The sequence below is a fragment of the Etheostoma cragini genome, chromosome 3 (assembly GCF_013103735.1).
Source record: "Etheostoma cragini isolate CJK2018 chromosome 3, CSU_Ecrag_1.0, whole genome shotgun sequence".
NCBI classification, from domain to species: Eukaryota; Metazoa; Chordata; class Actinopteri; order Perciformes; family Percidae; genus Etheostoma; species Etheostoma cragini.
Window position 1 is genome coordinate 839,075 of NC_048409.1, and position 27,591 is coordinate 866,665.

At 43.0% G+C, this 27,591-nt stretch overlaps 1 protein-coding gene across 3 annotated transcripts in view; it reads left to right on the forward strand.

The window, feature by feature from the left end:
* LOC117941875 (LHFPL tetraspan subfamily member 6 protein) overlaps window positions 1-27,591 on the forward strand; it is a 54,185-nt gene that overhangs the window by 17,025 nt on the left and 9,569 nt on the right. The window contains exons 3-5 of one of the 3 annotated variants that reach the window (XM_034867066.1): window positions 22,482-22,580; window positions 24,945-25,270; window positions 25,315-25,651. In XM_034867066.1, the coding sequence (XP_034722957.1) occupies window positions 22,482-22,580; window positions 24,945-25,063 (218 nt within the window). In that variant the 3' untranslated portion in view covers window positions 25,064-25,270; window positions 25,315-25,651. Of the gene's footprint in view, window positions 1-22,481; window positions 22,581-24,944; window positions 25,271-25,308; window positions 25,800-27,591 lie in introns of those variants that run through there. The other 2 variants (XM_034867064.1, XM_034867065.1) reach the window with 2 other exon arrangements.

Genomic DNA, 27,591 nt, shown 5'->3' on the forward strand with positions numbered 1-27,591 from the left:
GCAGAGGGGGGCAGTGGTAGAGGGGGGTAGTGGTAGAGGGTGGTAGTTGTAGAGGAGGGTATTTGTAGAGGGGCGTGGTGGTAGAGGGGACAGTCCAGGGTGGAGACACCAGCAGGCACCAGGCCCAGGACTGTGACAGGGACGTCTGCAGGACTTATTGATCTGGGAACAGAGCTATACATCTTACTACAGACGGCACACTATTTGACCATGGCTGAATCTAGGACTGGGCTATATCAATATATAATAATTATTATATCAATAAGTTAGGCTAGAAATCGTCTTAGATTTTGGATAACATAATATCATATGACACATGACTTCTGAACTTACTTCTATTATTTGCCTTTGACCACCTAGTCATTATATCCACATTACTGATGGTTATTTATCTCAAATCTCATTGTGTATATGTTTTCTGAAAGCACCAATACTCACACTACACAACCTACGCAGGACCGCCGAAATATCGATATCAATGGATTTGGTCAAAGATATTGTGATATTTGATTTTCTCCACATTGCCCAGCTCAAGCTGAAACTCAGTTAAATTGCATCCTTCACTTTCTTCTCTCTCTCGCTACAAAGTCCGTACCACTGAGGAAGTAAGTGAGAGAGGGAGGGTTAGAGAGAGGGAGAGGAGAGTCAATGGCTAGAGTCAATTCAGCTGCACGGCTTCCTGGTAGGCTGTTCTGGTGTATCCTTGCCTATAGCTCCTCAGAGATCCCTCCTGCATCCTCGCTCCTCGATGATCCCTCCTCGATGCTCGCTCCTCGGGCAGAGATAAGAGCTTTGAGACGGCCTCAGTTGAGGAGCGATGAAATGACTTGGATTTAACAAATCTTGATCGGCATTCTTCACATACCCCACTTTTGTTCTCATTTTGACATCTAGCCACTATCCTCTGATTATGCCTTGTCTTAAAACACAAACAATGATTGATCCTATACCAAGTATCTAGCAATTAGGGAACCCCCCCCCCCTTGCACTTTGGCTAAACATATCATTCTCTACATCCTCCTTTATCTTACCCCTTTGTGGTAATTACCCTGTTGTTAGACCTTGAGTTTGAGAAGTAACACCTAACCAAGGGCAGCGTGTCGCGTGCAGAGCAGCACTGTGATTCATTGGCATGTATATGGCTGCCTATATATCTTCAGGAAGCAGTAATAGGTGGGGGCGGTGGGGGGAACATGGAAAATGGCCTGCTGCCGCTTGAGTGGCTGCTAATATGCTCTTTCCCGTGATAATATGAAACCGTTGGAAGGACGATCTGTTGTTATTATGTTCTAATGGTCTAAACAGTACAAATGAAATGCTGTACACAGGTTCTCCATGATCAATATTATTATGTGTAGGGGTCTTACTCATTTCCCCGAGGCCAAGGTGACACCATCAAATTGCTTGGTTTGTTCAACCAACAGTCCAATACCTAAGGATATTCCATTCACCATGATAAAAAACAGAGAAAAGCCTAATACTCACATCCAGAAAGCTGGAACCGGTCACTGTTTGGCATTTTTGCTTAATAAATGACTTACCATTACATTTCATTTTCTTTTGACTGGATAATTGATTATCTGACTTATTGTATTAGAGCTGCAAAGATGAATCGAGTAGTTTAAGTACTTCTTTTTATGAAAAACAAACTTCTCTGATTCCAGCTTGTTAAATATGAAGGTTTTCTGGTCTTTTCACTCCTCTGTGACAGTATACTCAATATCTTTGAGTTGTGGACAAAACAAGACATTTGAGGACGTCATCTCCAGCTCTGGGACATTTTACAAACTACTAATCCTTCAGGATTAATCCCCTAAATTATTTCAGTGGTAACTAGGCTAGGTATTTCAGTTATATTGCTATATAGAAGGGTTCTAACCAACTCAAACACCAGATCACATGTTGGCTGCTCCAGATTTGAAGTAGAGAGAAACAGTCCGCCCTCTCTGTCCCACATCCCATTGCTTTCTGCAGTGGCACGTCAAGTGTGATCCAGACCTAATCTACCAGGCCAATAGTGAGGTCCCTGCAGGGAGCCAGGGGCCCCCAGGCCCAGCACCATTGCCTCATCCGTCTTCAAGACAGGCTACAGGCCGGGGCCAGCCTAGCGCCTGTCCTGTCCTGCTTGCATATGCAGAGCTACAAGGGGGGTGCTGGACCCTAAAGCCTTCATCTGGTCACCAGGTGGGCACTAGAGCAGTGGCCTGTCTCTCTCCCCACGCTGTGTTGGTAAGCGTGGAAATGAAAACCAGTAAAGACTGCCCTTTTTCCCTGCAGGGAGCCTCCAGCCACCTTGGAGGCAACAAGCAGGCGTGACTGCTCTCGCATTCAGAGGTGACGATGAGCAAATAGCCTGGGACCCTAGTTTCTACTCTTTCCTCTTTTCATTCTGGGTTCCATTTTATTTTGCAAGCTTCTCACATATCACACAATTTAATATTATCATTTTCTTCCTGTTGTAAATTCCCGTCGTAGCTTTGTCACATAGCCAGAGTGGAGCAAACAATCTAGTCTCTCTCAGTTATGCAAACACATGCACACAGTGCACAGGGTGCACACGGTGCACAGGCAGCCAAAGATGCTCTCGTCAGTGTGTTGTTCTCTACCACACGTTTGTAAGTCATTTGTGTGTCTTTTTCTGCGTGTGTTTTGTCACACAAGGCATCCATCTGGCTGGGTTAAAGGCTCCACAGTCTGTTTCAGCAGCATTGTGTGAATCGGTAGAAGTCAGTGTTTGCCTGCAGTTTAGCCGGGCCAAAGTACTTTTACTTATTAATCGATTCACTTTTTTGTTTATTGGTCAAATAAAACGCTGATACAGATGCAAACTGACAAACTGTTGGTGTTTTGCACACACTTCTGCATATAGTACAGCATTTTAACAATTAAGCTCCGTTTCCACAGACGGCCAGCCTTATGGTGAGTTATTTACACTGACAAGTACACTCAGAAAGTCTTGCAATTGTGTCAAAGTGAATGACATGTTGTCACTGACCAAGCTGCTGAAGGCCGAGCTCCTTCAAACACAGCTTCAACAAATTTCCACTTAACACTGCAGTGAAGGAAACACGGCCTGTTTCAGCTAAAGCCAGATTCTGATTAATCATCGAATTAGAAATAGCACAATTTTAAAGATTTTCTTTTTTTACCAGCAGAAAAATAACCCATGAAATGAGACATTTGAGATAGCAGCTCATCTTTAACTGCCCCATCCCTCATTTCACCCACTTCACTCTGCACCAGCATACTGAGTAAAGGATACATTAGAGGGTAATGAAATCAGGGCATTTAAAGAAAGATTTGAATTGAGTGTCAGTCATGGATAGACGATCACATTACCAGTTGTCCGTTGCAATGACTTTCCTTCCCATTAAGAGGTATTATGATCTCCTCTCAAATGAAATTAGAGAGGAAATGGGCTCATGGCTGTGCTGCTGAAATGTTCAGGAATATCCAGAGACATTTTTGCTATTCTTTTTCCTGATGTCGGTACCTGCGTATGTCTGTTTGTTTTTAGGCTTCAAGAAATCATAAAATCATGTCGGGGCAGCCCGGCTATCCTGCCCTAAATTTCCTGCTTTGAGGGTTTTAATGAACATGAACTGAAATTAATTTCCACCTACACTCGCTCCATTTGTAGGTAAAAATCCCTGCACATCTTTATGTTGAGGTAGAAGGAGAACCAGACTTGGAAGATGATTTTTAATCAGCCTCTTCCTCCTCGGTGCCCCAAACCTCAGCTCGGTTACTGGGGCTACTGAAGGTTTGATGGCAGCCCAGGCTGGGGGAGGGTTGTGGAAGTAAAAGGGGCTCTGGAGGCCGCCCGTGGAATCTTTACATACCACCAGAGAAAGTGGGAGGGCTTTTTTTCGTCTCCACAGACTCCAGATTCCCCCCCCTCTTCGCAATGCCTCCCAGCCAGCATCATAAACTGTGCAGCAGCAGCTGGTGTCAGAGTAAAAAAGACGGAGAGAGGTGCGACTCCCTGCTATCTCACTTACCATCTTCTTTAAATAAAAGCCAGTAAGCAGAGTGGGGGGGAGATTACACAGAGGAGCGGAAGATGTGGCACCCTTCCCTACAACGAATCACCAGATGGAGCAGATCTAAATCAAGATCCCCCTGCTATAAATACAATGGAAAACAGGCAGCCACAGGGAATAACAAGCGGCAGCATATGCTGTGGTCAACCTCTGTGGTGCTATTCCTCCATGTTTGGCATTTCTCCTCTGAATTCATCCATGAAGGCGCTCAGTTTAGCACGCACCAGAGGAAGGCAGAGGAAGCCCAGGCAGCAGGTCATGCCAATCAGACCAGTGGGCCTATTTTCATGGTTTCTCTTTGAGGAAAAACAAGTTGTATCCAATGAAAATTAAGTTATGTGGTAAAACGCTGCATTCACCTTTATGGTCCAGCAGCTGCTCGATATTATAAGAGACTCAGTGCCTTACCACTTTTGTAATTGAATGTTGAGCAAGAGGCCAGTTGGGTTAAAAGCTGCTGTGGTCGTTTTCCCCCCATCCTATCGGGTATCATAATCTCTGGATGGGTGGAGGAGGGTTTACTTTATTAGCCCTCAAGGATCAATTAAGCCATCAGGAGGGAGAGACAGTAATAAGTCATGTAATGGAAGGCCCTGGTTTCTTGGGGAACAGCGTTAAATTCATCTCCGCCTCATGTTGGCACATTTATCACTGGCACATTACAACTTGTAATCAGTCACATATGTCAGGGGTGGCGCTGACTCTCAGTCACTTCTCATGTATCAGTTACTCCATAATGTATTTAATGTATGTCCCTGTAGACTGCGGAGCTCTTTGTGAGGATTTCATGTCAACAGATGGAACTCATTAGATAATTATAATATTTTTAACATCACATCTTTAGTACCTCTGAACACAGAGTGATGCCTGTGCAGAGGAAATGTGATAACACCTTCCCATTTGAAATGAGCGTGTAGAGAACATGAAGTGTGATCCTGTGGTACTATAACACATACTCCACCTGTCTGTCTGCCACCACAGACTGGTGAGTCCATTCACAGCTTTCTCTCCACTTTTGGTTTCACACTTCCTTCCTACGAGTTGGTTTCTTTCTAAGATTATATTTTTTGGGCAATGAGGACTATGGTTACCTGGTCCTCAGATCTCTGCAGGGCAAATCCAGACAGCTAGCTAGCCTATCTGTCCAGTCTGAGGACTATGGTTACCTGGTCCTCAGTTCTCTGCAGGGTAAATCCAGACAGCTAGCTAGACTATCTGTCCAATCTGAGGACTATGTTTACCTGGTCCTCAGATCTCTGCAGGGTAAATCCAGACAGCTAGCTAGACTATCTGTCCAATCGGAGGTTTCTCTGTCACAGCTTTTTAACAGCCGCTCCCTCCCGAGCTTAGCACCGCCCATGACGATTGTGATTGGTTTAAAGATGCCGGTAAACCAGAATACATTTTTCTCCCATCTGGGAATGCTGTGTGGACTGGACAGACCCTCCTCTGCTCTGCAGCATACGGACAGTCTGGCAAAGCGAGACTATCATGCATTCAGATAAACCCTTCCTGCACCTGAATGGATAAAAACCCCACTCACTGTTAGTTATTTTGATATTTTGGATTAATAGAAATGTCCATTTACAGTACAGAGGATATGCTGTAAATTACAGAATTTCCAGTTTTTGGATGAACTGAACTTAAGTGTGTAAACTTAATGGAAAAGGTACTGGTAAAGTTCTGCCAGGATGTTATCCATTTTTTTACAGATTTCTGCCTTTCCATCTGATTTCCAAATGAATTGATTGTTTGAATTCATTCCTTTCCCAGTTAATGTCAGCGTTGTCAACATTCTCATGAATTACCCAGCAAAACTGGTCCAACATGAGCCATGCTGCTACAGAATCACACTTCATTTTCCACCCACAGCATCTAGTGGAAGTAGTTATTCTCCAGGTTTTGGGGTGTAGAGAATTCTGACTCATGTCATCATCAGTACTGCTCCCCATAGTTCAGTGATTGCTTTGCCAGCTGTCAGACTAAGTCAATTCTCAGTGGATGTTTTCTTAGTTTACAAGCTCTATGATGGCGTAAGAAGGAGGATTTTGGGGGGTATTAATCTTCAAGGCAAACTTCCTCTAAAGATCCACTACCTCTTGAAAAACAACTATTTTTAATGAAGACCTCATGATGCATAAATAGATGTAGACGCTACCTGAAAACCAGCAGCAGACGTGTGGACCACCTGTTATTTATTGTTCTGCTAATTGCTTTGCTGCCTTGCTGTTCTGTGCTCTGATTATATATGAGTTGGTATGTACTGTATGTGTATTCTCTATACGCAGTAATAACCCTCTGTAAGTGCTTTACTGGGTCCCTTGAAGAAAACCTGGATAACAGAGATGCTGTGAGAGTCTGGCGGAGCGCGTGCTTGTCTAGTTGGCCTTGCCATATGGTGTTGGCACAGGAGCCAGCGCCTGGGGACGATGCAGCCGGATGGTGGCAGGAAACACACAGACACAGCAGTATGGCGAAACAAGACAGAAGAGGAATGCAAGCCTCTTTTCTGCAACGCAAAAACAACAGATCCAACATGAGTACAGAGACAGATGAATGAGAGGAGAAGAATGGAAAAGGATCAAACATGACCTGCACACTAAATTACAAGGTGCACAGCGATTCATTTGTTCTCTGCACGGCCGTGAAGACTAATGTCTTTTAATCACTCTGCTTCTCTCCCTTCTTGCTTCCTGTTACATCTTAACAAAAGAGCTGCGTTAAAATCAGTTTTCCTCTAAAGCGCCATAAGCTTTTCATAGAATTCAGCCATTGCTCCGATCTCATCAGTGACAGCAAGTCAGGCCTGCCGTCGTTTGACATTTTGAAGGCATTTCTGTTCTGCTCTCTGTTACACACTTGAAAAGAATGAGTGTGGAGCATTCAGAGGATTGATGAGGGACTTAAAGCCCGAGCCGAAACCAACCCGAGGAATCTCTTGGCAGCAGTCGATGGGTGTGTCGGTGGCTCTCCTGTATTTGTGTGTGACCTTTTCAGAACAACTCTGAGGATTTGGGTTCCATCTGTGCCCACTGGGTACCACTAATCCCATTGCAGCCACACTCAGCACTTAAACTTTTGCAACATGCCCTTAAACTTAGTCACACACACACTCCCATACACAGAAACACACAGGAACACATCTCATGTACCTTTGCCTTTTGTTTTACTTCTTGCATTAGTGTCATTGTGTTTTAGTTTGATTTATAGTTCCTGCTTACCCTCGGCTTTTCTCTGGACATTTTGTCAAAACGATTTGCTAGAAATAACATCTTAATTTGCTACTCTGTAATGTTTACTCATTAAATCCCTTAACTAACACACACAGAGGCATGACTAGACATTTCACAAACATCAAATAGGGTTTTCCTTATTTTGACTTGAAATTGAATGCACTGAAGATGTATTTATTGTAGCTATTGTTGCCGCTGCATCGGTTTCTGTCAATCTCAAAATGTATTTTCAGCCAGCGAATACTCCTCTTTATTCTTTTTTTTATTCTCTCTTAACCCCATCGGTTGAACTTTGAAGTACTCCCAACTTCCTAAATGAAGGTGTTTGTCTGCGTGTGTTTATCGACTCGCTCGTGCTGTATTGTCCATCCTTACGTTCCTGCCATGCCTGGGCGTGTTTGAGACAGACAGAATACTTTGTTCCCTGCTGAGACGAAGCCTTTCTCTCTTTTGCTTTGGCTCCATGACAAAAATCTAGAAAGGAAGCAAAGGAATTCCAGTCACTGATCGAAGGACCCACTAAGGATTAATGAATTCATTCTAAGATGTGAACTTATACTTGGCAAGCGTACTCATACACACACACACACACACACACACACACACACACACACACACACACACACACATACACACCTCATCACCACCTCCTCCAAAGTCAGCATTGGTCTTTATGTTGGTGATCTATCCTTGGCAATCTCTGGCAACTTCATTTCCACACTTGTCGTGACAATCCGTTGGCCGCACTGTGTGTGTGTGTGTGTGTGTGTGTGTGTCTCAGAAAAGGTTATCAATTTTTTTGCCTCAGCAGTTTCGTTTGCTTTCGAGTGTGTTGCAGCTTCTCGAGGTTTTCTGCTTTTCCTTTCATGACAGTTCACCTCATTTTCCTCTACTCTGCATTCCCTTGTGCTGCAAACCCAACTTTTATGCCTTGACTTTGCTTTCCTCTTCTCCTGGTGAGTGAGATATAATCTATTGGATGATCAAAGTCTTTCTTCCTCATTGTGGTGGAGGAAAACAGAAAGAAGCCTCAGGATATGGCACAGAGGTCTCTCTGGGATACACACTGTGGACTGCCAGAGCTACTCTTGGTAGTATTCTCCTTGTTTTATTGCAAACACCTTAAAACTGATGCGCGCAAAAGATCTTTCCTTAGCAATTAACAGACCACTTGAGGAAAAACCGAAAAGCCTGTATCGCGATAGTAAACCCCGGGGAAGTGTAATTTGAAAATAATTGTCAAACGTAGGAAGAGATGACAAAAATATTTGTATTTGAAGCTCCAGGTCAAATTGATAACAGCAGGATGGAAGAAACACTCCAGATTGAGCAGAGAGAGGAGCGTTAAGCCAAACTCTGTTGGATTTGTGCACCGTGGCCATATGCAATATTTTCTGCTCACCTGCGATTTGTCATTGTGAAGCTCCCATGCAGGACAGGGTACAAAGTCTTATCTCATTTATATTTCTTTATGGCTTTAAGGGGAACCACTATATTAGAACACATCACAACAACACTCTCTCCTGGGAGATCAATTGTGGGGGATTGCCTTTGGGGACAATCAAGCCAAATGTCAAAATCCCACTTACCTTTTTCTGAGGCACCGTGCAGATCTTTGCATGCTGCCAACAATACAGCATGTGCACATAAAGATCTGAACACTGAGCCCCAGCACCACTGTTTGCCTGTGATCATCAGATCAGTAGCGGGGTAAGGACATGGTAACCTTCAGGTTTGGGGGAAGGGGTGTTTCTCTGTGGGGACTAACCCAGTGGAATGAACTCAACCTCTCCTCCATCAAGAGTCCCCATGTTCCCAGAAACCAGCAATTGTGTCTTAATGAATTCACTGAATACTAATCAGGCAGCCTAAGTCCAGGGGGTGGGGCAGGGTTTAACACAGGCAAGGTCCTCTATAAATATGCAGAGGAATTTCTTCTCTCTCCGTCATCACATTCCTTCTGATTTAGAAAACAACAAAAATGAAATTGGGGCTTTTGCCTTTTGAGATATGTCTCTCAGTCTAGTCTGTTTTGTCGCTTGTGTTCATTTGTGGGTTAATGCGCTTGTTTGCCTCATTATGTAGTAGTGACAGTTGTGTTCTGATTTGGTTTGTGTCCTGAGGGTACCCTGTGATTGTTTCGCCCTCACTAACTTCAAATTGCTCCAATTCAGCGTATATTTCGCCGCCGAGACCCTGTGTATATATTCTGTAAATCTATCAGCACCACTGGCCAGAGGTTATGTCCTCCAACATAAATCAAGACTCAACAGACTCCTGATCTTTTATCCAAGTCCTGTTAGCCCCACGGACAAACTCTTTATGGCTCAATCAATCAATCAGACTGACTAGCTCCGAAGTGTCCAGTGGTACATTCCCAGCAGCCTTTGCCAGGCTGTTCAGTCGCTGTGAGGCTACAGCAAGAAAAAGAAAAACGGATCATCCCTGACAAAAAAATCTTTTGCACATGCAATAGCCTGTGATCTTGGACAATTTCATCATGTGTGAGCATGAACAGGTTCCTCTTGGAGCCGCATGCACTCACCCTGACGATCAGGAGACGTGTTATGGACAAGCTTTTTCACCAGTGAATGGGAGCCTCGTGGACACATGACACAGGCAAGCCTCTCTGCCTCGTCACTGGGACATCTATTATAAGTTCATTTCGCTGTGAAGTTTCACAGTTTCATCCTACAAAGTTGATATCTAATTCATCGTCAGTGCAGCAGACCCCCATTTTATCTTAAGCTTCTAAGAGACCCGTTCATGTTTCTGAATACTGATGGAACTTTATGAAGCTCTACCGTATTTGCACAGAACTAATTGAACCTGAGGTTGGGAAGTGATGATGGAAGTGATCGTTGATTTTAATCCTGATGTGCGTCTAACATGGTTGTAATTTAAGCATGATTCCAGTGCAAATAGAACTGGGCGATATGGAGAAAATGACCAAACACCTTGATGTCGATCCTGTAGGGTTGGCTATTGGTGTTTTCACAAAATATTTACAGATTTTTGACAAATACTCATCAGAACGTGGATATAATGATGGTATACAGGTAAATAATAAAACAGCTAGAACAGTCTGGTAAATTCCTAAAATGACATCACTTTACTGTGATGCAGCCTTGAAAAAAAGGAAAAGACAACCCCTGTGCCATGTTACGATATAATGAAATCCAAAATCGAAGACGATACCTAATCTTATATCAATATAATCAATATATAATTGATAAATTACCCAACCCTAAGTGCAAATTACCTGCCACAGCGTGGTGAAGTCAGAGGTCCCTGGGTACTACTTACCAATTGAAATTGCTTTTGGTATTCAATGATGTCTTTTTCTTTTAGATGCAAATGTTGCACACTAACAAGACTGGAGGCAGTAGTGGAAACTGCACAGGAAGGTTGTGAATGCTTTTGAGAAGTAATTTGAAGTGTTTTAGCTTTGGATTGTGACAAACTACAAAATGCTTCACTTCACAGACTTGTATCCAACATTCTGAATTTCATTTTTGGGTCCTTATGTTTTGAAGTAAGTAGCTTATTGATGAATTCCATGAGTTTGGAACATACTGTGCTATTTGTCCCAAGTGGAAATGCACTCTGACCAATGTGACTGCAGGGTGAAACCACTGGTGCTTGAATAGCATTGTTCCTTTCTTCTGATTTTCTTCTCTTTGAAACATCTCAGCGAGAGGTACTTTTGCGAGGGCTCGGGGAACTATTGATTTTCATTCGTCCTTGCTCCCATGCTATAATCTGTGGATTCATGCCATCTAACTGACTCGTATGACATGAATGCCTGCAGCTTAACTGAAGCCATATGTTTGTGGGAGGCAGCAGTGTAATAGAGGTGTTAGGGCTGCATTGTCTGAAGCATATTAAAAAAGAAACCAGGGCACCAACCTGTTTAAAAGTTCTCGCTTTATTAGAAACACCACATGTTGGATAAATGCCTCATTGTTCCTTCTGCATTACGTCATGGTGTTTCCACATTTTCCTTAGTGGATACAGGAATAAACAAAGTAAAGCCATGGATGGATTCCATATGATGTGGGTTTTCAGTATTCAGTTTAAGTAACCTCGTAAAATGCCCGCTAGTGCTCAACCCTCGGGGTTTCCCTGATCTGGGTCCATACTGATCAACTGACAAAAATACCAACTGTTAATCCGTATGAATATTTAATAAAGATGTCTGACAAAACAAGAACCAAGTCATCACATCTAGGCAGTGCTCCAACCAAGAAGCAATAATTATCATTAGTTTTGGAAAGACCCTGAGGCGTGACACACGTTTCATCATGTTTTACCACAGCAGGCCTCTTTAACACTCTTGTGTCACTGTTATGTTATTTTTGTTATGTTATCTTTCTTTTCCACACAATCAGCTTGAAGAAACTGCAGTTTATTCTAGATGTCATTTTATTACCCGTGGGTTCAAAGGACTCCTTTTAACAGCACTCTTAAGAAGACAAGGCGTCACCCGGAGGCTGTACATTCATCACTAACATTTATCTCCACATAGCATTCGCTTCCATTTACCTGAGTACTTTTTACTACCCTGTCAAAGATGGCACGGCAACAAAAACAAAATGCAAGATAATGTTTATATCAAATGGAATTGGTAGCCTTTCCTTGACATCTGTTTAGTTTCAGTCTGTCGAATCACTGGGGCAGAAATAGCTTTTCATCCTTGAGCGAACAGGATCAACCAGATATTAGATGATTATGTAGGATCACAATACCAATTGAATATCATTCAAAATGCCAAAAGCACACACTGTCTCGCACAACCTGATCTCTGCCTCTCCATTGTATTGCTCAAAGATTATGTGACATGTTACATAATGTGTTCTCATTTTGACTTTACTCCTCTTCTACAAAGGCTCTCAAATGTCACCATAACCGCCTCTTGAGAGTCGTTATCTATCTATCTGTCTATCTATCTATCTATCTATCAATCTGTCTGTCTGTCTGTCTGTCCGTCTATTTATCTATCTATAAAAAAAAAGTAAGATTTTTTGTTTAAAGGCCATGAGCTTTGGCTGGTTTAGCATCATCATATATCACAGCGAATAAAGTCAAGAAGAACATTTTCATTTAAAAGAATACTTTGACAATTTGGGAAAACTGTACGATAAATGTGGAGCTACAGTACAGACATCCACTTAGCTTAGCTTAGCTTAGCTTAGCATAAAGACTGGTCAAAGGAGGGAACAACTAGAATGACTATGACAAAATCCACGAGTTACATACCTTTTGATTTGTGTGTGCATTAAAAACGGATCTTTAATGCACTCACAAATCAAAAAGTATGTAACGTGTTAATGAGTGAGCTTCAGAGGTGGGAGGGGGATTGGGACAGAGCCAGGCTAGCTGGCTGGTCTTTGTGCTAAGCTAAGATAAACTAACTGTCTGCTGGTGGTAGCTTCATTAACTTACAGACATGAGACTGGTGTTGATATTTTAATCTAACTCCAGGCAAGAAAGCAAAACAAAACCATTCCCAAAATCTTTCCTTTCCACATTTTTGTCTTGGGAAAATCACAAAGATCACATCAAGCTGTTTTGGTTTAGGTCAACTCTTATTGTTAACTGTTGTATCTTCGAAGCAGTTCAATTAATTAACTTTATTAATTTTGTTTTTTTTAATAGATATGTGCTATAATATATCACTTTATATTCTGGTGGTGTTTCTAGAGCTAAAAATGAGCCTCTTCTCCTACTGAGATTCCCACTCGTACTGAATGGTTTTCAAATCACGCCCACACAATGAAAGGCTGGGAGCAAAAGTGACCAGTTAGTTTAGGGAATGTTTGATTTTTGGAGTTTTGTAAGGCTGCTTAAGCTCAATCCCCCAGGGTAATAAGCTAGCCTGGTGTGTGTCCCAGAAGACGGCGTGAATGCAGTGGGCCGGCACTTTAATCACATGCAATGGAGTACTTTGTACACTTGGCAGTGGGAGTCAGTTTTTCCTGGAGCCCTGAAGCGTTGCATTGTCTTCTGAAAGGAGGCTCTTTGTGTTTGCAGTATGGAGTTGCTCACATGATGAGCCCCAGTACTGTCAGAGAGGCATTTTGATATCTGCCAGCATCGTGCTGAATATTCTAAAACATGCATTGCATATTTGGATGCTATTACCATGAGCATTAATGTGTAAGTTGCAGGTTCTTTGATTCCCCACTCCCCAGAAGGCCTTGCGTTAGCATGTTTACTGCTCATCGTAAGGGTAATGAAGGCAGCAGCGTATTGCTGTAGGTAAATGCTTACTTTTGGACACGTGGCCTACCATCATGCTTTTCCGTCAGTGGGAGGAGGGTGCTGCTCAACACATTAGACGTGACCCAGTTAGAAGAGCCCCACTTGGAGGACCCTATAAAGTGGATCCTACCCTGAGGAGGATTTCCATACCCTTTGGTTTTGTTTTTCTCCTAGCATATTTTCTTCTTCACTTGCTTTGCTTCACTTTATAAATTCAAATTCCAGACCAGCATGCAGATTTTTTCAACAGTTTGTAATAGGTTCTCATATATCCGTGTTAGCATTTTTTCACCACTTACTTTGATTTTTTTTTTTTAATTACTGAAATTTCAGTTAAATAAGGGCTGAAGAACTGCTGCCCAGAATCTACTGTAAGTTGGCTTTGACTTTATCTTTGTCATGTGCAAGTAAAGTAGCTTATTATCACCGCACTGCCACCAAGCCTCACAATGACAATAAGTCATTCAAATATTGCAAGATATTGCAAAATCTAATCTTCCCTTTGACTTCGGCGGGGGGGAAAAAACCAAGGCAGCAAATTAACACCAGTGTAGCGTAGCAGAAGGTTTTCTCAGATAGCCTGCTAACATACATGAGCTCATTGGTTCTACTGTTCTTTGTGCATTCCAACACTAGTTTAGCACAGGAGTGACTACATTAACAAGACAAAGGTAAAATTGTGCAACATTTCGGAAAAGCTGGAGGAGGAATTTCAGGAATCTCAGATGCTGCTGAATTCTTTCCCTTGCTTTTTTCCTCCTCTTAACTGAAAGGAGGGGGGAGAATGTCCAATTTGCAATATGAGATCAAAGGAGACATGGTTGAGGTCGCAGGGAGCCGTGGGTTTGTAGCTGGAAAGCGTGAGACATCCAGAAAATATCTGCACCCTAACGTGAAAAGCTCATTTCCCGCACACATCCAGAAGACATTGTCTTCCAAAGTTCCGTGCTACGTATTTAGCACGCCCCAGTTTAATCCCTATGCATATGTGTTGTGCTCCTGCGCTGTAGACCTGATGGTTTTTTCCTGCTTAATGTCCAATGCTTAATGAACCAGAAGTTCATCTAGCTATTGTAATTGGTGTGTTTAATAATTACCGCCAGAAACTCTCTGACAAATGAATGGTGTGATTAGATAAGACCAGGTCCTGACAGAACGCCTGTAGAAAAAGGGCTGAAACAGATCAATATAACACAAGCTGCTCTTTGTGCCCAGGGCCAGTGATGGTGACTGATGGGTGGACATGGGAATGAAATGAGACTGTGTTGTAGGAGAGTGGCACAAACCAACAAACCAGAACTCTGTACATCACTTTGGGCTTATTTTGTCTTGTTCCTTAGGAATATGTAATCCACATTGGCAATTCTTATCATTTAACACAGTACCACTTTTAATTGTTTTTCTATTACTAAAACCTTTGCACAAAGTGTGGACCTTTAAGTACCTGTTAGGCGTTGACACTATGTTGTTCTTTGCATTTCTGTTGTTGCTTTTGGGAAATTGATATACAGCAGAGAAAACAAGACCACCAAAGAAGCAATACGTGACAAAACAGCACATGAAAACAATATTTTTTGCAAGATTGCATGGAAATATCACCATGCAGACCTCACATTAACACAACCTGACAATGAGTCTTGTTAAGTCCTTTGATGGCTGCTGGGATAAAGGACTGTTTGTAACGGTTTGACCTTTTCTTGGGCTGGCGGCAGCAGATACCAGAGGAAAGAGGGAGAATTTGGTCATGGAGAGGATGGTCACACTCAGAATAAATAGTCTGAGCCTGCTGGAGAGCTTGTTTGTCACAGAGCTCTGTTCTTACTGGTCAGTAATACTGTTTCCTGTGTTTGATATTCAAGTTTCAAAGCCCAAAAAAACATGGAGAAACATAAAACAGACTCAGAATACTTCATACTCTCTTTAAATCCCTCCTTTCTCTGCATCCCCCTCATGCTTCATCTCTCACAGCTCCAGAATCTGACGTTTCAACCCAGTCTCCATCCCTGTCTCGCTCACATAAAAACACCAGCTTCGCTGGCAAAAATGCTCACATAGGACTAAACCCTTCTGAAAATGACTGTGTTGATCCAACTTGAATGACCGAGAGAATCAGAGAACATCTTAAGAAAAGCTGGAATACAAGCTGTGCATGCTGATGCGTGCCTTGTGTTTCAAGTGAAGGAACAAACATGCAGTAACATGCAGGCCGGGTTGGGTTCGGCTCGGCTCGGTTCGGTTCACAGGCTGAAGTGACTCTGTGGGACCCTTTCACCCTGATTCAAGCTCAGAATGACAGAAACATGTTTACAATATTATATTAAGGTAATGACACTCAAGAAGTATTTGTAGTAATTGATTACATACGAGGACCGATGTTTGACATTTGGTTAAATTGAGCACAATATTGTATAATCATAATCATTGCATAATCATGTGGTTAGAGGCAACAGTGCTCAACATGTCTTCATTGTGAATTTGTGGTCCCAGTTGTGTGAAGACGCCCGCGGTAACCATGGTATCGCCAAGTGTGGTTTTATACCACAGATAACCTGAGTGCCTGAATTGTAATTCAGCCGTTGCATGATGTGATAATTACATGTGTCTTTCATATGGTACGCATATCTTTGTAATTTATGACTTCAAATGTGTTTTTGTTTTTTTAATCTTTAGCTCTGAAAAGGTTGGTTGTGTGTAAAGATGTGGTGACCGCCGGTGGGGACGGGCCACCGTGCTCACAGGATCGGTGGGGGGGGGGGGGGGGGGGGGGGGGGGGGGCAACCAGTAACCAGTGACCAGTGTTACAATATTGTGTTCATGCAATATTCATGTTAACAAGTATATTTTCAGCACTGTGAGACACACTTACGCCGGTGTTTAGGGGTGCGTACCTACTCAGAACGGGAGTTGGCAGTAGGCAATTAGAAGTAAGGGTGCTCATGTGGACAAAAATCTGAAGTGGCGGTACTCAGTACTGGTGAGTAGCGACCCATTCCCGCACTGGCTGACTCTCCTACAGTAACTGGTATATTGGTTTAAATGGCAGCCTAACAAACCCTCATTAGGAGCCAGAACAGAAGGTTGCTCTTTCTTCTTTCATTACTACCTCGTAATATTTCAATGTCTTGTTTTCCCCAAAAATGACATGTAAAAGTGTTTTGATGAATGACTGCTGTCAGCACCACCATCAGAGTGTGTTTCGCCATTTAAAGGCTTTTAATGTGAAGCAGCAGCAGGAAATGTCCTAATCATCTGATATGGTTGAGGAGACCAAGCAGTAAGCAGTGATACTAATATCAATGAGGTGGAATTAAAACAGTAGCAGTGGCTTGCATGCTGCATTGCTGAATCCCTCATACACAGGCAATTTGTATTCAGTGTGGTAATGGCGGACTCCACCACTAACAAGGAAAATTACAATATAGAGAGATAATTACAGAATGTAAATGTGTTCAGCAGCTACTGCTGAACAATTTGATTCCATGATAATAACTATTCTTACTCATGTAGTGTTTAACTTTTCCTAGTGCCGTAATATCATTCAGTTCAAAAACAGATGGAATCATTATTTGACCAATACAGAAAGGAAAAGACTGAAACATAGGAATGGAACTGTAAGGTAAAAGTTGTTTACTGTGTATTGTTGTAAATTATTGTAAGACCTGAAATATTATATGCTGTATTTGCATATCTATTTGTTTTGTAATAATATGAAGTTGTGAAGTAGGGCAGGACCTAATGAGCTGTATGCTTCCGTCTCAAACTTATCTTTTTTTAATTTTTTTATTTTTTCTTTTGCAACAATGTTCATTGTTCGAGATAAATAATAAAATGAAATATTTAGGCATTTCATTAATCCTACCAGCCTGCCTTATTCTCTTTTTTCATCATGATATTATAAGACATATCTGACTCAATGAACAGCGTTGACAATAACTGGAAAATAACAGAAGAAGGCCAAAGGACACGTAAAAGTGGAAATTATGTTGGCACAGCACGGGCCGGCCCTCCCAGGTGTGGTTGCTCTCACACTTCCCTCACTCTTTTGCACCATCCTCCAAGCTTCAAAGGGATGTCTTGCAATAAGTCGGCCCATTCAGGCACATCACAGTCCAATTCCCTGGCCACCAAAATTCTCTCCAGCTTAGCGGCAGCCCTTTCTCCCTGTCCTCTTTGGCCTTTTGAGTGATAACCTTGAATGGTATTGTCTCGGGGCATGAAGGAGGGTAAAGAAATTCCTTGCTTCTTGACAGAGAGCAGGAAAGCTTGACAAAAGGCATCAACACTCCCCAAATCAGAGAATGTGGGGGATATGAAAAGGGGGCAGTTTTTCATTCAGGTAAAAGGCGTTGACAGAAAAAGGATGGGTAACAATAGAGCAGCTCCCACGAACAGAGCACTTCTCTGTGGGCTTTTTAAAGCAATTTCAAAAGTGAGCTCAACTACAATGATGAAATCGGAGGCAAGGATATGCAGAAGAAGGTTCACTGTATTAGAGCGGATTTGATGGTTTGAACACTGATATGTGGGACTGATTGTATTTGGTTAAGTTCATTCATCTGAACTGTTCCCCAGTTCATAGAACAGCCTTTCAGAGAAGCCATTAGGCCTGAGATACTCATTGTGATAACAACCTCATGGAGATCAATTGAAACTCCATCTGTGAATAAGTTGTGTGGCCTCTCGGATTGGCGGGGCGCGCTCTCTCTGACCCTCTCGTCTTCCTCTTCATCTCCTCTGCCAGAGTAGGCCATCAGCATCAGCTGGCTGCCATGGCAACTGAAACAAGATTCCAAAATGGCCTAAGGTTTTTACAAACAGTTGTGTTGGAAAAAAACAGCAAAGTAAACAGACAGACCTCCCAGGCCTGTGTTAATGGAGGGACTCGTGAACCTCTCCCGCTCTCCCAGAAAGCTCGGGGGCATCTTTAAGTTGGACCTGAGGGCGCGGTCGATGCTGCTGAAGGTAAACGCTGATTCTTAAAAACATCTGTGGAAGGCCCGCAGCGTGTCTGTGGATGCAGGGGTTGGCAGATTTCTCCCATTTATGATCTTATGTGTCCGTCAGTTGTTCAACGGTGTAACGCAGTAGCTGTCTATCGCCACCGCTGTCCTCACGGCAGCTCAGTGGAGTCTGCAAGCGTTTCATCATGAGACGGCCATCTGCTCACAGAAGACTTAGCCACATGTTGAAGTTGAGTATTTATGTCTTATTTTGGCTTTATTTAACCAGGAGTAGATAAAAAACATCTCTTTTCAAGAGTGTCTTGGTCAAGACAGGAAGCGGCCCAAATAACACTGTTGCAGACATAAAACAGTTATGTTAAAAATCAAGAATCATACGATTTTAAAAAAAGAAAAAAAAACATTGGAAACAGTTGTGCCAGCCAGATGGGCCTGCTTCCAAATCCTTTGTGTAATTATGTAATAAATGCGTCCAATGAGACCAGCCTCTGAAGATTGGGGGGGGGGCTTCTTCATTTTTAACAAAATCTTCATTTTTTACCACAGCGAAGCAAGTTTTCCCAAGGGGGGTCATTAAGTTTTATCTTATCTTTCGAGGTTTGGTGCTTGTGATTGTACCGTGTGCACTAACAGCTCAGTGTTCCTCTAAGCCGGAGCCCAGGACACCAGATTTAGGTCAAGAAATGTTGGGGGGGAAACACATTTCATGATACAAAGTGTCTTCAGATGTTATGGGAGGTCAAGAGTACAGTTTAAGAGGTCACATGCCCAAAAGGTTGAGAAGCACTGCTGCAGATGACAACCACATGCTAAAGGACACATCTGTGTCTGCTTAGGAAAAAATAAGAAGGACAGGAAGTATCAGTACGCACTGAGAATAACAGCCAGAGGCGGCTGCCTCTCACAAGTCCACACTTCTCTCGGGCAGCTTGTGCAAAAAAACCCGTTTTCTGATACTTGGTAATCTGTCGCCCACATCCCAGTCATCAGCCTGTCTACCTCTGGTTCTCAATAACCCACATAGTGAGTGTGGAGGATGGGATTTGATGGAATTAACTATAGTGGCAGAAAATAAATGAATCAAATAAATGAAAAAGCCGAAAGAGAAGCACATATGATACCAACTTGAATTACATCTTGGCGATGTGTTCATATTTTAGATCTGTCGCCACAGTGTCATGGTAACATGTGAGTGCTCACATTGATTTCACCCGCCGGCTCAGTGAGTTTATCCCCAAAACCAACAGAACACACATGGCGCCCCCCCCCCCCAAAAAAAACCTTGAATTTCTTAGTGGTTACACAATGGAACTGAGCTTTTGTTCTTGTTGTTGCAGTAATTTCCGACCTGTCAGTAGTCCTACATTTTCTGCGTTCCATGTCATCATCATCATCATCATCATCATCGTCTGACCTGATGTGGAAACTATGCACTGAAGTCTTTCTTTCCCCATTCTTCTCTCTGAGGTGCCTGCTACACAGCAGCAGCTCTTTATGGTGTTGATCATTTTAACAAATGCGATAATCAAAGAATGACTAAGAATCTGCATGAATCTTGATTTTTTTTAATTGGAAATGTTACAGTTTGCAAGATAGAATAACAATGTCTTTGGGATAGAAAGCCACATTCTGCCCTGTGCTGTTTCTTTTTCCTCCCTTGTGCTGCAAGGAAATTCAATATGATTACATGCTGCTGTATCTCTCTGCATTACACAACACTTGAAAGAGAATTTTTGATTTTGTTAAATATTAATCATGAATACATTATTGCATGCTTTACAGTCTTTACTGTTCCAAATTTAAATGGAACTGACATTATATAACGGGATATTTTAATGACTGTGTGTATGCTCACTTGCCACTAAATGCATGTCTTTGCCTTGTAGAATAGTGTTGTGTTTCTGTTCGTCAGCGGTCCACAGTGGGTGCTTGTACAGGGACTTACATCAAATGCTTCTGTGTTACTTTGTACTGCTCAGCTAAAGGTAGTCATTTTGGATCTGAAGCAGAAACTCTGAAGTTTTCTTTAAGGGGGCTGAAGAAGAAACGGCTGAGTTGTTAGGCAGAACAATCCCTGGATGCCTTCTGATCCCGAGCTGTAACGACACAGACTTGGTCAGAGCCTTTTTATATCCTTCATTCTCATGAAGATAGAGAGTTTCACTGAATTGATTTTCTACCACAGGTGGCATAATCAGCCAGTCTATTTTTCTCCCAGAAGCGAGTCGATGACATTTTTGCCGTCCTTCTGGCTGCAACGGTGGAAAAACACAGATGTCTTTTTCACTTTTCCTACTGCTGATGTTGGCCAGTTTGTCGGGCCCATCTGCATTAGTATGTGGATTAGTTCCTGCTTGTTATCTAGGCCTAGATGTAATAAGGCAGCCCTGGATGGCGGGGGTAATCAGGTTGGAAGGCAGAGCTTTCTTGTCTTCTCTTCTTCCGCTGCCATCCTCACATCAAAAATCTGAAAGCAGCGTAGACACTTCGGAGGGGATTAAGCTAATGTGATGCCAGAGCCACCTACAGGGTAAATTCGAGTGACAGGCCTTGGCATCCAGGGAATGACTTGTCAAGACCTGGCTGTAGGCTAATATTGAGGATATTAATCCTTAATGTAAATGACCCTGACTTGATTTTACTCGTGTCTCTGTGTAAAGCTTTAAGTCTCTTTAATCACTGACATGAAGTAGTCCCTCTAGGATTTTTCCAGTTTTACAGTAATTATTGCGTACCAAAAATTGCTTGGTTTTCTCACTGTTGCCTCTGTGAGAAATTGCCAATCCATTTGCATATGTGCGTTGTTTATTTGCAGCGTTTTTTATGAGCTGCTGGCAGAGGACTGCTTTGTTTTGTTGCTGTAAAAACGTGATGAAGTGCTAAAATCCCAATCCGTGTCATTATACAAAGGGATTTGTGGCGTGTTAGGTGAAACTGTTGGAACGGGTCGGAGCTGCCTCCCCATCAGTATCAGCTGGAATGGGTTGATAAGGTGAAAAAAAAATCCTAGAGGTGGGGACACACGCATCACTCTGCTGCAGAGCAGCAGCACATTGTCTTTTTGATCATTTTAATTAAAACATAAACCCCCAAAAATAAGAGGGAATCCACACAAAACCCGAGTTTGAATGAAATTCACCTTGCAGGATATCTGGATGCAACAACAAAAATAACAGCAATACGCTGCTTTGCAAATTTTTTTCTCCCTCGTTAATAACCTTGTTAAAACCCACATAGGCGAGGGCTCACAAAAACAATACAGACCTCCCTCAAGAACACCTTGATGCTGAGAGTTTGTCCTTGCTGCAGTGGTCCCCTGACGGCTGGGTACCCAATTCAGCACTTTTTCAGCCACTGCCCGAATTGCCTCTAAATAATCAAGTCATTCAATCCCCAATTTCAATCCCTAAGGAGTAAATCTCATCAGTGTCAGTGAGCCAATCAGCATGCTGCATGCTTCTATCTAATATGCTGCACGATATGAGGAAAGTATGCGATAATGTTGTTGACTATCCCATTAATAATACTACCTGTGATAAACAAACAGATATTATTAAGTGTACTGTTTTTATTTCTGCGGCTTTCAGTATTCTGCTAAAATGAAAATCTGAAATCCTTTCCAGCTTTCTTTTATTGAACACATTAAAGGTGCTGTAAGTAGGATTGAGAAGATCCAGGACTTAGCCAAAGTTTATCTGAATAAACTAAATAAAAAGATTTGTGCTGTAATTTGTAATGTTGTAATTTCTTTTTGTTTCATAAAATTGGTATAGAGAAAATAAAATTGCTAAGGAACCGGTACTGAAGTCTCGGTATTGGTATCAGTACTGGTATTGAAACATTTTGAACGCTGCCCAGCGCTAGACCCGCCTCACAAACGTCTCTTGTGTCTCTCCGGCCTCCAGTCATACTTTGTGTTGATTTTTTGAAACCCCGGGGTTCAGCCAAGCCACTCACAGACTCTCATCCTCTCGTCTCAGGTCTGCTCATAGGATCTGGCTGTGCCCTCTACCCATTGGGATGGGACAGTGAGGAGGTACAACAGACCTGCAACAACAGCTCAGACCAGTTCCAACTAGGTAAGGCGTCCACCAGGCAGATCCAGTACGCACACACACCTGCAGCCTCCACACAGCGCCTAAACCACACACTACTGCTTCAACCGTGACTGGGTAAATGTGTCCTGTGTTCGCTGAATATTCTGGTCCTAGAACAGATAAGAAATGTATGAGAAAGTAGGAAACTGAGAAAAAAACGTTCATATCTGGCCCTTGACATTCTGCCTTATTTTTTTTTAAACGGATCAGACACAGCTCTCTGCTGCTGTCATATACTGAGGAGACACCATCCCTTGGTATTGAAAATGTATGATAAAAAGTCAACACAACCTCCAGTTGCTGTCGATTTCTGAAGTGTTTTATAGCTATAAATATGTGCTGAGAATAAGCAAGAGCTTGATTTGTGCTCTGTATTCAGCTGGCGTTCTCAGGACTCTCTCATAGACAATAATATGCTACTGTATCAGACACTGGAGGTGCTATTCACACTGCAGCTGCTCTTCTATGTGACGCTAATCAAACAGCGTTCTGATCTCCTACTGAATGGACACAGAGAGATTCATTTAGTGTGACTATAATGTTTCAATTAAATGTCAAAGATAAAGTTGTGATAGCGCTGTTGAGTCCATAACTCATGTCAGCTGTTACACGTTGGTCAATTTACATCAAAGTGTACCATGCGTGTTTCTGCCACTTTTGTTCCATCTTTTCTACTTTCTTCCTCACACATTAAGACACACAGAGCGTCTATGTGTTCATTGAACCGGATCACTATAACATATCTATCAACTGCTGAGCGAAAAAGGTGCAGAAAAAGGTGCATATATATATATATATATATAGACACACACAGACACACACATCTACGGCTGCAGACATCAGAAAATGAGACCTGGAGAAATAAGTATTTTCAGTGTTGGCTGCTGAGTCATCTGACGGCTGATGTGATTTGTTAATGAGACGCCTCCTCCTCCTCCTGCTCTTCCTCCTCCTCCTCCTCCTCCTCTTCCTCTTCCTCCTCCTCCTTAGACGGCTGGTAATTAGATAACTACAATCAATCAGACATTCTCCCAAGATGTAATGTTTGAAATAAGAAGTCTTAACGGTCATAACACTTTCTAAATTTAGAATCAGATGTAGGTCCTGTCCTTGCTTGTCCTTTTGAGGATTATAGAAGATGCGTCTGAAGGAGGCCCTTTATGTGTTCTTTTGTTCCTACTGGTCTTTTGGCTCAGTTCCATCATATTTTACCACTGGTGTGCTTTCCAAAAGTCTGTGTTGTGAGAGTCCATTTGTTTTTCACAAGAGGAGGCTCTGGTCCATTGGCCTGGTCCTACCAGACTCTGGTTCATTGGCCTGGTCCTACCAGACTCTGGTCCATTGGCCTGGTCCTACCAGACTCTGGTCCATTAGCCTGGTCCTACCAGACTCTGGTCCATTGGCCTGGTCCTACCAGACTCTGGTCCATTAGCCTGGTCCTACCAGACTCTGGTCCATTAGCCTGGTCCTACCAGACTCTGGTCCATTAGCCTGGTCCTACCAGACTCTGGTCCATTGGCCTGGTCCTACCAGACTCTGGTCCATTAGCCTGGTCCTACCAGACTCTGGTCCATTGGCCTGGTCCTACCAGACTCTGGTCCATTAGCCTGGTCCTACCAGACTCTGGTCCATTAGCCTGGTCCTACCAGACTCTGGTCCATTAGCCTGGTCCTACCAGACTCTGGTCCATTGGCCTGGTCCTACCAGACTCTGGTCCATTAGCCTGGTCCTACCAGGGTCTGGTCCAATAGCCTGGTCCTACCAGACTCTGCTCCAGTAGCCTGGTCCTACCAGACTCTGGTCCAGTAGCCTGGTCCTAGTAGACTCTGGTCCATTAACCTAGTCCTACCAGACTCTGGTCCATTAGCCTGGTCCTACCAGACTCTAGTCCAGTAGCCTGGCCCTACCAGACTCTGGTCCAGTAGCCTGGTCCTACCAGACATGGCTTAACTCACATCTTTCTCCTCCGCCATTACAGAACTACAACTCTAACTAGTGCACGGCCTCAACATCATCGTTCCAAGGCACGATTTTTTTTTTTTATAAAATTGGAATTGTTCAGGAACCGGTATCAAAGTCATGGTATTGGTATCGGTACCGACATTTTTTAAAGATAGTATTCCCAAGAAAAAGCTCTATAAATGTAGAGTAAACAGTACAGGACTCTTCTAACTCTCTGGCTTTCTGATGTTAAACCAAAATCAGTTTGTCCCTGGCCAAAGGCTCATCTGTCCAAATTTTACTGAAATCCATTCATGGGTTTTTGGAGATATCCTGCTGACGACGGACAGATAAAATAAAAGGTGAACAAAAGATATGGTCCTGAATCTGTGCTGTGATCTACAGGTTCCTGCCAGATCGGCTGGGCGTATTACTGCACGGGGGCAGGGGCGGCGGCTGCCATGCTGCTGTGCACCTGGCTGTCATGTTTCGCGGGGAAGAAGCAGAAGCAGTACCCGTACTGAAGGGAGCATCAGAGAGACGGGAACAGGCCCGAGACCTCAGGCGGTGCAACAAAAGGGAGAGGACTCTGGACTCTGTGGACTCACACTAGTACAGCACATCAGGCACCAAGGACAAATCCTTATGGTGTTTTGGACGTCTTGGTACACAACTCATCTGACAACTGCAGGGACTGTTTCATAATGCAACACACACACACACACACACACATACGCACACACACACACACACAGACACACACACAAACACATACACACACATGGCTTAAAAAACTGGTTCTTCTCTTAAAAGCTGTTCTTAAATGAAAAATGTATGGACCAATCCTATTTGTGAAATTGTTTCATTTCTTTAACAAGATGAGTATTGTCTTTCTTTCCTTTCCCGGTCATTGGTGTTTGTGCGATGGTGTGCCCTGTGATGAAGAGTAAAGTAATGTTGCTTCATTGTTACGTGAAGTGTTTCCGTCTCCTCTTTGTGTCTCATCTTTGCCTTAAACCCAAACTGAAATGCAATAATCCCTGTAACGTAAAGCAATCCAACACTGGCTGCCTGCTTCCACAACCTCGACCTTTTCGGAATTCCAAAAAATCGTCGCATAGTTTATTTAACACATTAATAGCATATACGTTGTGTATGATAATGTATTTTGTCATATTAGCACATGTTTTGTATTCACTCTTCAAGTTATTCTTTGTCATTATTTTCGTTTTGTAAATAAATGTTTATGGAAATTCTGGATTTAAAGTGTGGTTTTTCTTGCAGTCACTGTAAGGTCTCCTCGTACATTCATAAAAAAGCTTTTCCCATGACCTCTTGTTCACAACAGTCCTTTCAACTAGTTAAAGAGGATAAGGATGGGCGGTAGTGATGACCAAATGAAGCTTCATGAACCAGTCTATTATCTGCCTTAGCTTAAGCTATGCCTTAGGCCTTTCTCTTAAAACCCAGAGCGCCATCTAGTGGGCTCAGAAAATAAAGGCACTGGTTCACGGAGCTTCATTTGGCCGTCACTAATGGGCAGCACCTTTTCCCTATTAATCATGTGACCTCTTGTCAGATTATTTTCCTTCTGGCTATCAGGTTACTCCACTCTAAAACGTCCCAGTCTTCCAGACAAAGCCTGAGATCGGATCATACCCGGGGACATAAAGTCTCAACCTGCCTTCACAGTGCAAAGAACAATAATGGTGACCTTTTCACAGCAATTACCACGGCTGTTCGTGTCGTCGGAGGGCGAGGCCTGCACCCAGCCTTCCAGTTACTATTTTTAGTCATTTTTTCCTCTTCTTTCCCCCCTTTGATTAACAAACAACGCTTCAGAAATTCATCCAAGCTCAAGTGTACAAAGTCAGCTCATTTACAATGCAGCTGTTCTCCTCATTAGCATGCCTGTTCTCTCACAATGCTCGGCATCCCCCCCAGATGACAGCAACCCACCTCCCACCCTCCTCTCACTTGAGAACTCGCTCTCGCTCTCAGTACTTGCTCTGTTTAATATGTTAGTGCGGCTTCTTTGCGTTCTGCTCTCTCTCTTTCTCTCTCTCTTTGATCTTCTGTGCTGATTGATTTCACCAGCGATTGTTACAGAGTGTCAACCAGATGTCTCATCAGCAGAGGCTGACACATTGGGGTCAGGTTGGAGCGTTCCCTCCTTCATATCAGTACCTTTACCTCAGACTGACAGGATGTGCCGTGCAATCTGAGGTCATACTTGTAGGCGGCAGATTGTCTTAAAACATGCTAAATGTACAGCTGCTGAGTCAAAGGGATATTACAGCTGCCGGAACTGATTCACGATGACCAGAGCTGCTGTGAGCACTTTGAAAATACACTTTTTTAATTTTTGGCTGAGTGGTTGTGCACTCACCTGTGGTTTGATTCCTGGCCCTGCAATCCCATGACAAGGTGGGCAAGACACTGAACCTTGAGTTGCTGCCATTGCTGTGCAGGAAAAGCGATATATAAAAAAAGTCCATTTGGGAGTGGAAGATTTCTTTTTTTAACATGTTGCATAATCGGTTGATATTAGTCTTTGGAGATTAGACTCCATCCCAACTTTAAATAAATTATAAGGGGTGTAGAGGCAATAGATATACAGGATTATCCCCCCGATGGAGGCTAGACACCACTGGTGGTGATGAAGGGATGAAGGAGGCCTGAAGATCTGGATGGATACGATGAGGAGCGGGGCTTCTGACGATGAAGGAAACCTGGGTGCTGCTGGGAATGGTGATGAGAGCTAGAGGTGAACGGGCGGAGGGGGGGTCGCATCCATTTAGCCTGAGATGACAACTGGCAGCAGAGAGAGGAGAACAGGTTTAAAGTGTGGCTGCAACAACGCAATAAGTCCCGGTGATCGTTGCAAAATCTGGTTGCTTTACTGAAAGACTGAAAGCCCAGTCAGCTGATCAGGTTGGGAGAGAGAGAGAGAAAATGTAAAGCTTAGAAATCTTACTGACTTAACCTACGCTAAGCTTCATGTGTCAAAACCTGGAAAAATAAAATAAAACCCAACATCTGAGCGGCTAAC